Source organism: Ursus americanus, chromosome 1 (genome assembly GCF_024610735.1).
Source record: "Ursus americanus isolate L20-20 chromosome 1, mUrsAme1.1.p, whole genome shotgun sequence".
In the NCBI taxonomy this organism is placed as follows: domain Eukaryota; kingdom Metazoa; phylum Chordata; class Mammalia; order Carnivora; family Ursidae; genus Ursus; species Ursus americanus.
In genome coordinates this window covers 13,206,384-13,221,029 of record NC_142127.1, presented here as the reverse complement: position 1 = coordinate 13,221,029, position 14,646 = coordinate 13,206,384, and the positions used below count along the sequence as shown (strand labels likewise).

The 14,646-nt window shown below is 32.4% G+C and overlaps 1 protein-coding gene across 4 annotated transcripts in view; it reads left to right on the top strand.

Annotated features, from left to right (window-relative positions):
* The window catches only part of DPP10 (dipeptidyl peptidase like 10), a 648,232-nt gene that overhangs the window by 569,631 nt on the left and 63,955 nt on the right, over positions 1–14,646 (top strand). For all 4 annotated transcript variants that reach the window (XM_087856800.1, XM_087856769.1, XM_045804069.2 and 1 more), the window contains exon 13: positions 3,406–3,513. In XM_087856800.1, the coding sequence (XP_087712926.1) occupies positions 3,406–3,513 (108 nt within the window). The remainder of the gene's footprint in view (positions 1–3,405; positions 3,514–14,646) is intronic.

The following is a 14,646-nucleotide window of genomic DNA, read 5'->3' as shown; positions in this document are numbered from 1 at the left end:
GGTTGCCACTACCCATATCACTCTCACAACTGAAACAGATTTTTTGTCAGTTCCTTCTCCATTGTAGGCACATGAGCTCTCATATTCACAGGGTCTTTGTATGAGCCTTTCTTCTAAATGGAATTCTCTCAACGACTTTCTTTTGTGAAGGCTGCTCCTTTTTCAAACCTCAGCTTAAATCACCTACTTAAAAAATCACCTCCCCCAACCACTGTAACCAAATCATATCCCTCAATAAAAGTTTTTTTTTATTCACATGTAATTATTTTGTAATACTTATACAATTATTTCTACATTGTTTTCCTAAGTTCACAAGGGCAGGAGGGATATTCATTTTTGTTCCTCATTGTAAACTAAATGCCTAATATAGAGTCTGGTTATTTGAACAAAGTCTCCATAAATACTTGCTGAATAAAGAAGGAAAAAGTAAGAAGGATTGTGGATAATCTAAACCTGTTCTTGTTTGAAGGATAAGCATACCGAATCTACCTATAGATAAATAAGTAGATATTAATATGAACTACTTAATCTTAATGAAATTGGAAAAAAAAACCTTTGATCTTGTGGTCAATAATGGAGTTTCTTAAGTTAGATACTGAAAGTAACAATAAGAAGCAAAAATATAATGGGTATTGATGTATTCTGAATTATCCTGCATTATTAAACCTATTTTGCTATCATTTTTGTTTCCAGTGGCATTCATTATAGTGTAACATGCATCAACATAATGCATGCTTTTTTGGAATTATGTTAGCTACATTTTAAATCCCAAATTTATGAATGTTTAATAGAAACTTTTTTTAAAGCAAAGAAACTAGTTATCAATTATTCAGTAAAAAAAAATGCAGGTGGTAGTTTGTCACAGTTGAGTTTTTCTCTAGAAACTCTTAGAGAATTTTATAAAATATTCAGAATTTGATGAAATATAAAGTATGAGAACGGTAGTAGTAACAAGATGAAACAAATTTCGAAGACAATTAGAAACAGTATAATCATTATATGTTCACTTTCTGGATGGTGGGAAGAACAGAGAAGATGTAGGCATATTTGGCCTGGCTTTCAAGAGACTTGTGATAACCCATGCACAAAATTTTTGGTCAAGAGATAGAATTCGGTATCCCCAATTCATTGCTCTGTACGTCATAAACACTGATTTGCTTACAATCATGAAAGTGGACAGTGCGATTGGCTCCATTTCCATTATTGAATTCTAGGAAAAGGTTGGCATAGAGCTCTATTTATAGGCAGATATTGCCTAGTGGTGAAGGTTATTAAGCCCAGCAGTGCATTTGAGAATATAGTCCCCATCTGCTCCTTCACTGAGCCATTTATAAGGCACTAGAATGTGAAGGGGATGAACGCACAAATACAAAAAGAAGAATGCTCAGATATCCCTGTACCTTGAAAAGGCAATTTATTTTTGGAGCAAATCACAAGGGGATAATGTTGAATAGGGGAGGAACTGATAGTTTGGAGCAAATGTGGATAGAGTGATATATAACAAACATTTTTTCCTATTGTATACATGCTTCATCTAGTCTATTGAGCTGGACACCTAGTGGGTCCTAGGCAATAGAGCTAAAAAGATAAAATTGCAAACTTAGTTTAATTATTACTTGCCTAGTGAAGGAAGCCAACCGTATAATAGAATGCACTGAATGCCATGATAGAGATGAGTACAGGGTAATTGTTAGAATCTCCGAGGAGAGATTTCTTAACTACGAGACCCTCTCGAACTAGGGAAATTTGTAAATGGTTTCTGTTCCTTGAGTTTAAGTGGGGAAAAAAGGGTAAAATTAAGTACATAAAGGAAAACAGAAAGGTTGTTCCAGACAGGACAAAGGCCAAGAGAGAGATCCCAGAGGGAACCGACGGAACGTACAGAATTACTGACTCTGTCATAGCTGAAAGATGTGATTCACTCAGTCAGGTATCTTGTCAGTATTTATTACATGCCTAGCAATGCACTGTCTTCATCCTTGAATTGTATATTACTTCAGAGTTTTAAATTTTTATATATATCATCTTATATTTTCATGAGTGTCCATGAAGTAGACAAGGAAAATATTATTCTTATATTTCTATCAAGGGATGATCTCACTAATGAAGCTAAAATCAGACTCTAGAGTTTATTAAAATAGTCATCATTTTTTTCATTAAATACATATAAAGCACAATTCATGTGACAGCCGTTGTCTAGGTGCTGGAGATAGAGCAGTGAAGAATACAAGTTTCCTCCCTCATGGAGCTTTCATTTCAGAGGAATACTACCTACTTGCCTATCTCCCTGCCCACACACATATACATATACATACACACATATACCCCCGCAAAATGCATACCTGCCTAAGTATAGTATGTTGGATGCTGTCGGGTGCTATGGAAAGAAACAGGAAGTAGGTAAAGGGGATGAGGGATTCATATAGAGCCGGATGATCTCACTTCCACGATCTCCCTCTCCCTGAGTAAACTGGAAGCACCTCACTGATAAAGTGACATAGAGACGAGATATGAAAGAGACAAAGAACCAAACGGAATAAAAAGTGCAAAGGCCACGGAGTGGGAGCATGCACAGTGAGGAAACAGGAGGACAGAAGAAGAGATCATAAAGAGAGTGGAAGACCAGATCACCTGAAAGAGCTTGTAGGCCATTTTGAAAGGCCTGCAGAAGAAACCATAGCAAAGCCTTTCTTTTACCATATGTATAATCACTTTCACTAATCCAATAGGAAAGAACTCAGCGTTTTGTCAGGCAAATCCATTTTCTTAATGTTTCCCCTGGAGCAAAAGGAAAGCAATCTATATGTATAGCTTCCATCATTTAATTTTCAGAAAATAATTCTATTGATTTAACATGCCACTAGAGTTTAATTAAAAAATCATCAATTGGGCATTTGTGTTTGTGTGTTTTTGGAGGGGTGAACAGTGATGATGGGAAGTTTAAATTAAATGATTTTCAGTGGATTCCTTCCAATTTTGCAGCATTTTAGTTCTGTGTTTTCAGTAAATTTATGTATACAGCCACAGAAATGTATGTTCAAGTAACCAGAGTGGCTGAAATATTTCAGAAAAAATATATTAAAAATTATATGTTTTTGGTAAACCATTCATTAAAGAGCTTCTTATGGTAATCCAAATCAAAGAGACAGAAAGGGGACTGACGGGACGTAAGGCAGGGAGGAATGGGAAGTTATTGTTTAATGGGCACAGTTTCTAGTTGGGAAACATGAAAAATTTCTGAAGATAGATGGTGGTGGTGCATTCACATTATTTTTAGAGATAAATTGACCATTTCCTAAAGCAATTCAAAATCAAAAATGGTATAACCCATGCTTGAATTAGCAATGGTTGGCAGCACAAAGCACATACCATCTTGAGACTGTTATATGCACTTTTGTGTTTTAGAATGAAGAGCCAGTGTTTTCTAGAGATGGCAGCAAATTCTTTATGACAGTTCCTGTTAAGCAAGGGGGCCGTGGAGAATTTCACCACATAGCAATGTTTCTCGTCCAGGTAAGTGCTGGCTTCCTTCTGTTTGGTGTCATTGTTGTCATGCTCCTGGTACAATTCTTGTGGCATGTTCTGAACCTACAGTTAATGCCTGTGAAATCCATATATTTAACCCAAGGACTAAGTTTTAGGAAGAGGATCCCCCTCTGTAGCTATAAATTCAAACTGCACCTTACCACAAACAGTCTCAACACTCAGTAGAATTATTGAGTCACACACGTATGCTAAGAGGTGAGGGCGCTGGGATCTAGAATTGAATACATGAAAATTACCCAACCTCTACTTTCATAGACTTGAGGACAATCTAGAGAAAATTTTTCATTCAACAAATATACATTCCTTATTTTGTACAAGCAGTATTTTCAAGGTACTATAAGTGTTTTAAATACTTGAAGCAAACTAAATGTCCATCAAAAAGTTGAATAGTTGAATACATTATCATATATATATCCTTACAAGGAAATATAATGCAGATTTGAAAAACCAAGATAAAGACACAGAGTCTGTGCTATATTTTTATAGACTTTCTGATAAAAAGGAAAGGGTTATTTTTCCTTTAAATTCCAAACGAGTTAACAGTTTATACAGTTTTATCCAATTATTTAAAAATTAGAGAATTCAGAAATGGTTAAAATAATACAAGGTTAATAAGTGAATTTGAATGTAATGGTCAATAACAAGTATTCATGAGAACTAGTTTCCTTTCAAATCAAATAAATATCCTAGTCTAAAGGTAAAAGATAATTTATAAAGATAAAACTTTGTGGATAAATTGGAATCCTCTAAGAGAGTTTACAAACAAACTAGCCCAAGAATCAATTTCATACTTAACAAAATATAGAGTAAATATAAATGTGCCAAAAGATCCCTAAACAACCTGGCTACTTTTATGTTGTTAGAACCTTCAAGTCTTGTGCATATTCTCAAAATATATCATTATCTACATACATATTTATGTTCAGCAACTTAGTGCCTTGAATTCTCAAAATCTTGTGTCGGTAGTTTAAAATTTAACACCTAAGGTCTGTACCTATTAAAATAATTGTCATGACTTTAATTTTAATCAAAGCTGAAATAAATAATTTGGAACATGTATAATTTCCACAACAGAGATGTAGATTAATTTTCATAGTCTATCATTACGTTGGAAAACCAGGTTATAGGCTAATGTATAATGTGATCTCATTTATATCCTAAATAAATGTGTCTTTTTATATATGCATAAACTTTTTGACAATTTTATATCTATTAAAATGATTATATCAGACAGGACTCAGGGAACTCTTTTTCTTTTTCCTTTCTTTTTTTTTAAATGTGAACTGGAGGAAGCTTCACTAGCAAAGTGCTCTATCTGATTAACTTTTGCTAGCTAATAGTAAACTCTGGTATCATAAATGCTAGGAAGATATTTTGGCCCAAAATAATAAATCACACCTTCCAAATCTTAAAATTGACTGTGATATTTTATTAAAATTTTTAACCCCAGTATTTTATATTCAAGAAATTGTGTGAAAACCCAGGTGGTCAAAATTACATACAAATTGTAAATATTTATAAGATAGGGAATGAAGGATAGGGAAAAATGTGTAATACATCTTTATATATACAAATCCAAGAAGACAATCTATTCAACAAATTAAGAAGAGAAATAATGTCTTTTAAAAAGTGTGGGATTGGCAGGGAATGGGGGTGCTGATGCTGGCATGCAGGAACTGAGATATTTATGAACCTAACAGAAGTTCCTTTATAAGCCTTGGAAAGAAATACCTTTGCCCCCTATCAAATGATCCTGACATGCAGTCTAATTCATTATTTCTGAAATGTTCAGAACAACTTCATAGAGCAGATGTGTTTACTTTGTTCCTCTTCTATGTGAAGATTGTAACAAAGCTTTCATTGAAGTAGAAAATATTTTGATCTATTCTGGTTGCAGTTCAGAATCTGTGGCTTGCCTCACTGAGAAATAAACATGACTGCACGATTGTTTATGGATATTTTGGCAATGTGGATGAAATTAATCTACTTTGTTAATGAGTTAGAGGTCAGTGGTTAGACAAATAAGTTATACCTAAGTCTACACACCCACACAATCTTAGTAAATAGTTTGAATTCCTTTGCCTCAATTTTTTTAAATAGCTTACCAAAAAAGCTCTTTTATGAATCATTTATGATTACAATATTGACACATATATACGCCATAAAGATCTGTACAATTCTAAACTGAATTAACTGAACTAATTTAAAATCAAACACAATCTCATCACCCCACACTCTCACACTGTTAATCAATTGGTATATATATACTTTTAATTCCTTTTAACATTAAAAATATTTGATTTTCCTTTAAATATTATAATCAAAGCATATATGTGTATTTGTAGTAAAGAATAATGTATAAGAACCTTTACATCATTTATTATACTCTTAATATTTAATATTCTTAAGTATAGTTTTAATAGCTGTTCAACATTCTGCCAAATAGATTTACCATACTATTTTTAAATGAATCAATTTTAATCATCATTAAAGTTACTCTAATTTTGATACTAGAAATTATTCAGAGATAAACATTCTTATACGTAAATACTTATTTGTGATTATTACCTCAAAAATATATTTTAAGGTATCAAAAGATACCTAGGCAAAACATATGTGTACATACGTATTTATTTAGGTTTTGATATGGAGTTCCAAATTGGCTCTCCGAAAATAGTATAATAATTTACAGTCTAAACAGTAATGCATACTGACATTGATGACTTTTTAACCTCTCTTTTTTCACTTGACATGCTGAAAGTGAGAACTGACAGGAACAGAGGGTTTGACAGCCAACAATCAGGATGCCCATCCTTGCAGTATTTGATGCTTAGCTATATTTGAGAGCTTCCTCACTGACTGAAAATATATGTATCTGTTTCAAGTATCTTACTAAACGAAATTAGTAAATTTTTGCAAACATTTTGCTCTCTTTCACAACGAGTAGGTAGATAAAAACTATTAATTAGAGACCAGGTTATAAAATTAGTCTTTCAGGCTCTTTCATTATAGAGTGTGATGGTTGTCATTATAAATATTTTAGTGTTTTTTTTTTCTCATTTACAAAGGTGATTGATCCTTACTAAAGTAATTTCAAAAAATAAAAGCAGAAAGAATTTATGTAGTTTTCTCATTTTGGACAAAATTATAATTTTATGTAAACTATAGTATTTCATTCTGATATTTTAAATTCTAATTGTAAAGCATGCTTTTCCCATAATGCTACATAATTTTGAAAAACAACTCTTTAGAAGATTAATATTTAGTTGACTGGATGTAGATACTTAACCAGTATTATTCAGTGTATAATTCAGTGGCATTTTGCTGTAATTGTATCTGTCACCGCACAAAAAGCTACTTTATATTATGGATTATTTATTTAGTTTTGATTAACAGAACTGGAATTCCTACATCAAAAGTAAAATATTTCTAAGCTCATATATATATATATAATATATACACACACAAATATATATACACACTAATATATATATACATACATATATATTTTTTATTTCTAGAATACTTTCACTATGAATATGTAATAGCAGAATTTCTCTACTTTTATATGTTGTATTAAAGACAATATTAATAAAAATAAAAATTAGCTTTTCCAAAAATATAAAGTAATTAATTGTTCTTTTGAGTAGAATATGTGTATTCTATTAATATGATATTATGATAATATGATATGGTATTAATATTTCAAATATTAATATCAATTTATGTAGTTCCTGAATCAAACAACGATGCAGAACTTCTTTACCCAAACCATTAAACTTGGGATTGCTTCAGAAAATATGGAGGGATTTTGTATTCCTTATGTAGACCTTTAACTTCTGAGTTGCCCTATCTGGAACTCTAACGTCTTGCATCCTGTAATTCAGGCTGCAGTTAAGTAAAAGGTTTTGTCAAAGACACGGCTACCTTTTTCTCAAAATATGAAGTAAGCAGAGTTTCAATCATTTTAAGTGGTTCAAATTCATAAACATAAGGAATTGCCCTGTCATCTTCCTAAATTGTGTTAAATGAAAAATTATATATGTTGGTGAATCCATTCTCTTTCTCTATGCAGCAATAGAAAGCTTTGCTCATGAGAGCTGATGATTTCACTTGGAACAATTTTAAATGCCATTATTCATTACAAATACTGTAGAAAATGGCATGCCCCCCAATTCACAAGTCTATCACCTAATCAACCCAATAAATTTTTTTCATTAAATTTCACTATTACATCTGATTAGGACATTGTCTGAAAACAATTAGCTCACCTCATGTGATAAACAGACAGTAAATTAAAGCATGCTATTTTTAAGCACTACAATATTTCACTTATTTAGAAGCTGTAGAAGTTCAACAGAATTTAATATAAGAAATTTGAATGGTGTGTAATCAGGTAAAAGGCACATGCATTATTAAATTTTCACTGATACCAGTATCTTTCAAATTTTTAAATAGAAATACAAGATTTATATTTAATTTTTTAAGAGAAAATCTATACCAACTTGAGGAGAGATACCTGATGTCTAATGGTGTCTAATGTCTAATGTGATGTCTTATTCCCAAATTTTATTTTATTTGGGAATAAAAGCACTTTATCTGCATCTTAGATTGTCACCCCTCTAGTGAAGGAAATCATTAGTTTTACTGCTGTTTATTCTAAAATTAAAAGTGAAATGCGAGTTTAAAGTACATTGCCATGTTGCCCTTGTCAAAATTCTACTGTGTTTTCATACTAATAATCATATTTTCTGTTCTACCAAGTTAATATAATAGAGACCATAGTTGCATGGAAAGAATGATTACTGTGCAGTAAAAATGACTATTCTTTCCTGCTTTGTTAAATTATCTTGGCTGTGACTGCTTGTCTTTTGAAGGTGGACTGAAAACTGAGATACAGACACCTCCCTTGTGAAGACTAGTCAAGTTCCTTGCCATTTACTTTGAACTTACTATATGGCTACCATATTCTGATATGTATTCGCATTATTTACCTGAAGTCCAGATCAAAAGTAATATGCTCACTGCTGTGATATAATCTGACATGCATTAATGGAAAATAGTTGAGTCTTATAACTATAGAACTATAAAAGATAGGTATGCTGTTATATGTGAAATGAGGTTCAACTTATTCCATAGCCCAGATTTGCCCTGGTGGATATAAATCAAATTCTTCAATGGATTAAAAAAAATTATTATTTTTCACGCAGGAATGCTAAGTTTGATTAAAATTTAAATATCTGTAATTTAATTCACTGCATTTGCATCTACATGAAAAGATAATAATCGTCTTATAGATGTAGAAACAGCCTCCAATAAATTCCACAAAATCCATATTCAAAATCCTTAGAAATATAGAAACAAAGACAACTTCTTTAAGCTGATAAAGGCTTTCACCAAAAACTTAGGTAATTTAGCATAGTCTGTAGTGGACCATTAGTTATATTCCTTTTTAAAAATCAGCATTGAAACTCTGTATATTGACAGATAGTTACCAGACTTAATTAACCTGGGGGTCATTTCCTAATGTGTAAAAATATTGAAATATCATGAGGTACCCCTGAAATTACAAGATGTTTTATGTCAATTAAACTTAAATAAAAATAAATAAATAAAACAAAAATTTAAAAAAAATTTAAAAATAAAAGTCAGCATTGGGACAAGGAATTAAAGTGAAGTACCTTGACGATGCACAAAGCCAAATACAACGATTTTTAAATATTACCACCTAAGAAAGAGGGAAAAAAGCTTGACAGAGCCATTTCTTGGGAATACTGTTGGAGAAGGGAAAAGTGGAAACTAGAAACCAGTGATAGAATTAAGGACCCTGTAGGGAAGGGTAAAAAAAATGCACATATATATACACACACACACACACACACACATACATATATATACACACACACGTGTGTGTGTGTGTGTATAAAATAGCTATCAGATTGTGGGAGTTTATATATATCAAATTAAGGATCCTGCAGGTAATTAATTAATAGCTATCAGAAAATATGCATCTACTCCTAATGGTGCTGTCTTAGGGTGCTCCTTGGAAAACAAGTTCCTAGGGTACTAGAACTAGTATTCCTTAGGGACATGGCTTTTTAAGGTACTAGTACTAGAAGTCTAGTGGGTCATCTAAACTTTCACTACCCTTATGCATCTATATCCTAGAAAATCTAAGATTCTTTTAAAGAAGAAAATAGAGCTGGCAACAGACATGCAAAGTTACTATATGAGGTGAACTGAAAGTGGGAATAAAAAATATTCAACAGATAAAGATATCCCTCCCCCCAAATCAACTATGAAGCAGAATACAGTAACATAATATTCCCAAAAGAATTAAATACTACTAAATAAGCACTTGTAGATATAAAATTACCAAATGTGAAACTTAAAACTCAGGAAAGTCTTCATAAAGTAAAAAGAAAAGTTGTAAACCAAACAATAACAGATTTCAGGAAGGAAATTGAAAAAAAAGTAATACAAAATAGTAACAAATAAATTAATGGAAAGATGACCAATACTAAACAGGTATTGCTGAATATATACTACTGGGTATCAAGAAGATAAAGGGAAAAAAAATGAATAAAAAAATGAAATAGAGAGGGTCAGAAATAGCTAAGACAGGGAAATAATATGAACTGACATTTAATTGGATTTCTTAAAAAAGAGAAGCAGAACAGTAGAAGAGAGACAGCATTTAAAACCATAATCCAACAATAAACCAAAACAACAGAAATGGTCAAGAAACAAAGGATAACTTTGTGGGGGTGGTAAGAGTATTATTAAAGTTATTAATACAATGATAACATGTAAAACTAAAATAAAATCCTAGCACTAAATTTCAGAACATTTAAAAAATTACAAAAAACTGCCTACAAAAAACTCATTAAACATGATATCCATAATAAATATATAAAATATGACAGAAGTTTTCAAAAGGTATCAGTCATACCCAGTAAATGTAATTTGGCTTAACTTATGTACCAAAATTTTTAAGAAAATGTTTTTAAGATTGGTTCTTGAAATTAATGCAATTAAATCTTTTTGGAAATACACACTGAAAACAAAAGGATTTAGAAAGGCTAAATTCTGATGCTAGACAAGAGAGCTTTCATGCCCCAAAGCATTAAGAGGAGCAGAAGAAGATACTCTATAATGTTCAAGGGCACAAATCACAAGGAAGGCATAATAGTTAGAAATGTCTGCATCTATGCTTCGGATAGTGCAGTAGCTACCTTCATAAAGTAGAAATGCACAAAAGCTACTTGATGAGTGGAAGTCTTCTTGTACCATCCTTAAAGTTAATCACATTATATGATTCACATTATATGATTTTTACATGTATACATATATAAATTGATTATGTTATATATGTATATATGTAAATATGTGTGTGTGTGTGTGTATACATGTATATATATAGTTGAACACATCCAAATAAGAGGTAAATCCTTTTCTTGTAAATAGGGAACATTGACAAAAACTGAACACGTATTAGTTATTTTAAAGGCTCAATAAGTTCTATAAAGTAGAAATTACATGAAAGCATGCTATGATCACAATGTAATAAACCTAGAAATCAAGAATATATTTTAAACAAGTTTTCTGGCTAGGAAACTTTTTAAAAGTAAATCCAATTAAACAATTCCTTGGAGGTTTCAAATTTGCAAAATCTATAAAATAGTTAATAACAATAACAAGAATGATAGTACCTTCTTCAGAATCAGATGTCAGAATAAAACTCATAGCTTACAAACTTCAACAACTAAAATAGAAGAATGAAATTAAATGAGCTGAATTCCTAACCCAAATGGCTAGAAAACTCTCAGCAAAATCAGACAAATTTAAAACTAATAAAAAACAATAATACTTGCTCTTTGAAAACACACACACACACACACACACACACACACACACACACACACATACAAAGACAAAACACAAGCCGGCCCAATTGAGGAAAAATGAGAAAGAAAACACATACAATTAGAAATGACTGCTAGGAAATAACAAAGGACATTTTAATAGATCCTGAGAGTATTTTGCAGAACTCTGTGCCAATTCATTTGAAACTTTAGAGCAAATGAACAATTTCATGAGGAAATACATTTAACCAAAACTGTCCCAAGAGAGACAGACAGCTTACATTGAGTAATGACACAGAAGAAATATGATGTCATCAAAGAACTACACCACAAAGGAGCACCAAGGCCCACATGATTTTATAAGAGAATCTTATCATACTTTCAAAAGTAATCCCAACACAATTTGAATTGTTCTACCCTATTGGTTTTCTTTACAGTTGCTGTAAAAAAGCCTTTTATAAAATTTAACACCAATTCCTGGTTTAAAAAAATTAATATAGGAATTGGTGGATAATTTAACGTGATAAAACATACATGCCTCAGTCCATAATCCAATAAAGTGGCATTCCCATTAAGGTCAGAAACAAGAAAGGATGCACACTATCTCCATAATATTGTTTTGGGAAGCATTTGTGTAAATCAGATCAGAATAAACCAGAAGCCACAGATTTGGAAAAGTATTCAGTGGGATAGCAGGATAGATATTTAGCATATGAAAGTGAATAGTGTTCCTGTTTGCAAATAATAACCATTTAGAAAGAATGTGGAATAGAAAGCCATTTACATTAGCAACAAAATATAAAACAGTAATGAATATGAAAATTAAATTTATATGAAATATAAATGTGCAAAATGTAGAAAACTTCTAGAGGACAATGTCAAAACATTCCTGAAAGACATATATGTTGTATTATACATATACACATGTATATGGGTATATGATGTTCAACTTTTTTCCTAAGAGAAATGCAAAATGAAATTATACCAATATACCTGTCACAAGTTGAGTTTCACAGGAAGCCAACTGAGATTAGCCTGTAGGACCATCATTACAGAGGGTATCAATAAGTTTGGAAAGGAATGCAAGGAAGGAAAATTGGGCAAAATTTGAGCAGCAGGGCTATCTGAGTGAAGGCCTCAACTGACCCCAATAAGAATTCTAGACTAAATGGCCCACAGAGAAGTCCCAAACGAGGGCAAGAGGGTTGGGCTTCTATAGTCCAATACTGATTAGGCTGTCCTTGGATGGGGACTGCCCTTGAAAAGAGGTATGGTCTTGGTTGAGACCATTTTCTTCACTCTAAGCAACCCCCAAAGAAGACTACAGATGAGTGCCTTCTAACAGCACTTCTAGCCACTCCAATGTCCTTCCTTCCAGAAGGGCATTCTGGTTGGCATATCATAGTGTCTATCACACCACCATTGCTCATCTATCAGACTGGCAAAATTCAAACAACTGAACAACATATTCTGTAACATGCCCCTGGGAAAATAGGTACCTTATCCATTGCTGGTAGATGTACAAAATGATACTTCTCTTATGGAGGAGTATATCCTGACAATATTTCTCTACACATTAAACACAAGTGTATATACAGAGTTAATCACTGTGGCATTACTTGATATGTACCTCTTAGGAAGCTAGTTATGGTACACCCACACAACAGAGAACTATGTCAGAATAAAAAGGATTGAAGAAAGGGCACCTAGGTAGTCAGTCGGTTAAGAGTCTGCCTTCGGCTCAGGTCATGCTTCTCCCTCTGCCTGCCACTCCCCGTTTGTGCACTCTCTCTGTCAAATGAATAAATAAAACCTTAAAAAAAAAAAAAAAAGAATGGAAGAAGATCTAGAACAATGGAGCATTTCCCATACTCTGATTTATATGTATATGTGTATCTAACTTATATATGTGTGTGTGTGTGTGTGTGTATATATATATATATATATATATATATATAACTGGGTTTACATTTATATTAGAGTTATAAAATATTACTGTTTAAGGTATAAAAGTTTCCTCCAAAAAAGGATAAATAAGAACCTAATAAAAAAATTTCTATATGTGATAAGTGAGTATGGCATGAGACCAAGGCTTCTTGCACTGTGTATAATATATATATATATACACATCCATATATATATATATGCACTGTATATATATATATATATACACACACACATCCATATATATATATATATATATATATATATATATATATATGGTATATGTTTGAACCATCTACATATTTTTTTAAAAGTTTGTATTTATTTATTTGAGAGTGAGCAAGAGAGAGAGAGAAAGAGAGCCATAGAGAGAGAGAGCACGAGTAGAGGGGAGGGGCAGGAGGGGCAGAGGCAGAAGCAGACTCCCCACTAAGGAGGGAGCCCAACTCGGGGCTCGATCCCAGGATCATGACCTGAGCCAAAGGCAGACGCTTAACCAACTGAGCCACCCAGGTGCCCCCATCTACATATTTTTAAAAGAAAATTAAATACAAAAAATGAGGACAACAAAGCCTGTATTTAAATACTAAGAGAAGCAAATGCACCTGAATATAAATCAAATTGATATGAATCTGAATTGAAGATAATAAGAACACACACACACACACACACACAGAAAACAGGGAAATCTGTCTAGCTATCCATCTATCTCTTCTAAAAAGGCCCAGAACTAATAACATTAGAGTAGCAATGAGCACACATAACCCCGCATCTTTATATCTAAATACCGTAATCCAGTAGAAAAAAGTCCACGGAGAAATGATTGATTACAGATAGGAGGCAGAGGAAGTAAAATGATCTAAGAACATGTGATTGTGCATAAAACATGGAAGTGCTCAAACTCCAATGTAATCATTTCCAAAGAATAGACGGGTTGACTTGAAGGAGTCCCTGCTACCCCAATTTTGACAATTTCAGCATCATAAAGAACAACAGTAATGGAATGTAAACATTGCATTAAACATGCTAAAGTGTATAGTAATATGAAGAGGAGGGAGAGAAAGAATGAGAATAAACACATACAAGGAGAAACAGAAGTTCTCTTTACAGAAGTATGCCACCTAATAAATATAAAAGTGATGTTAGAATTAGAAAATCACTTTGAGATGGTAATTTATTCAGGGAAAGGTCATGAATGGATGCCAAACCTACTGAGTGAAAAGTTAATGGAGACAAAGCTATTCATATAGTGTTCAAGTATCATCCCACTTTTAATTATAAGGCAAAATGT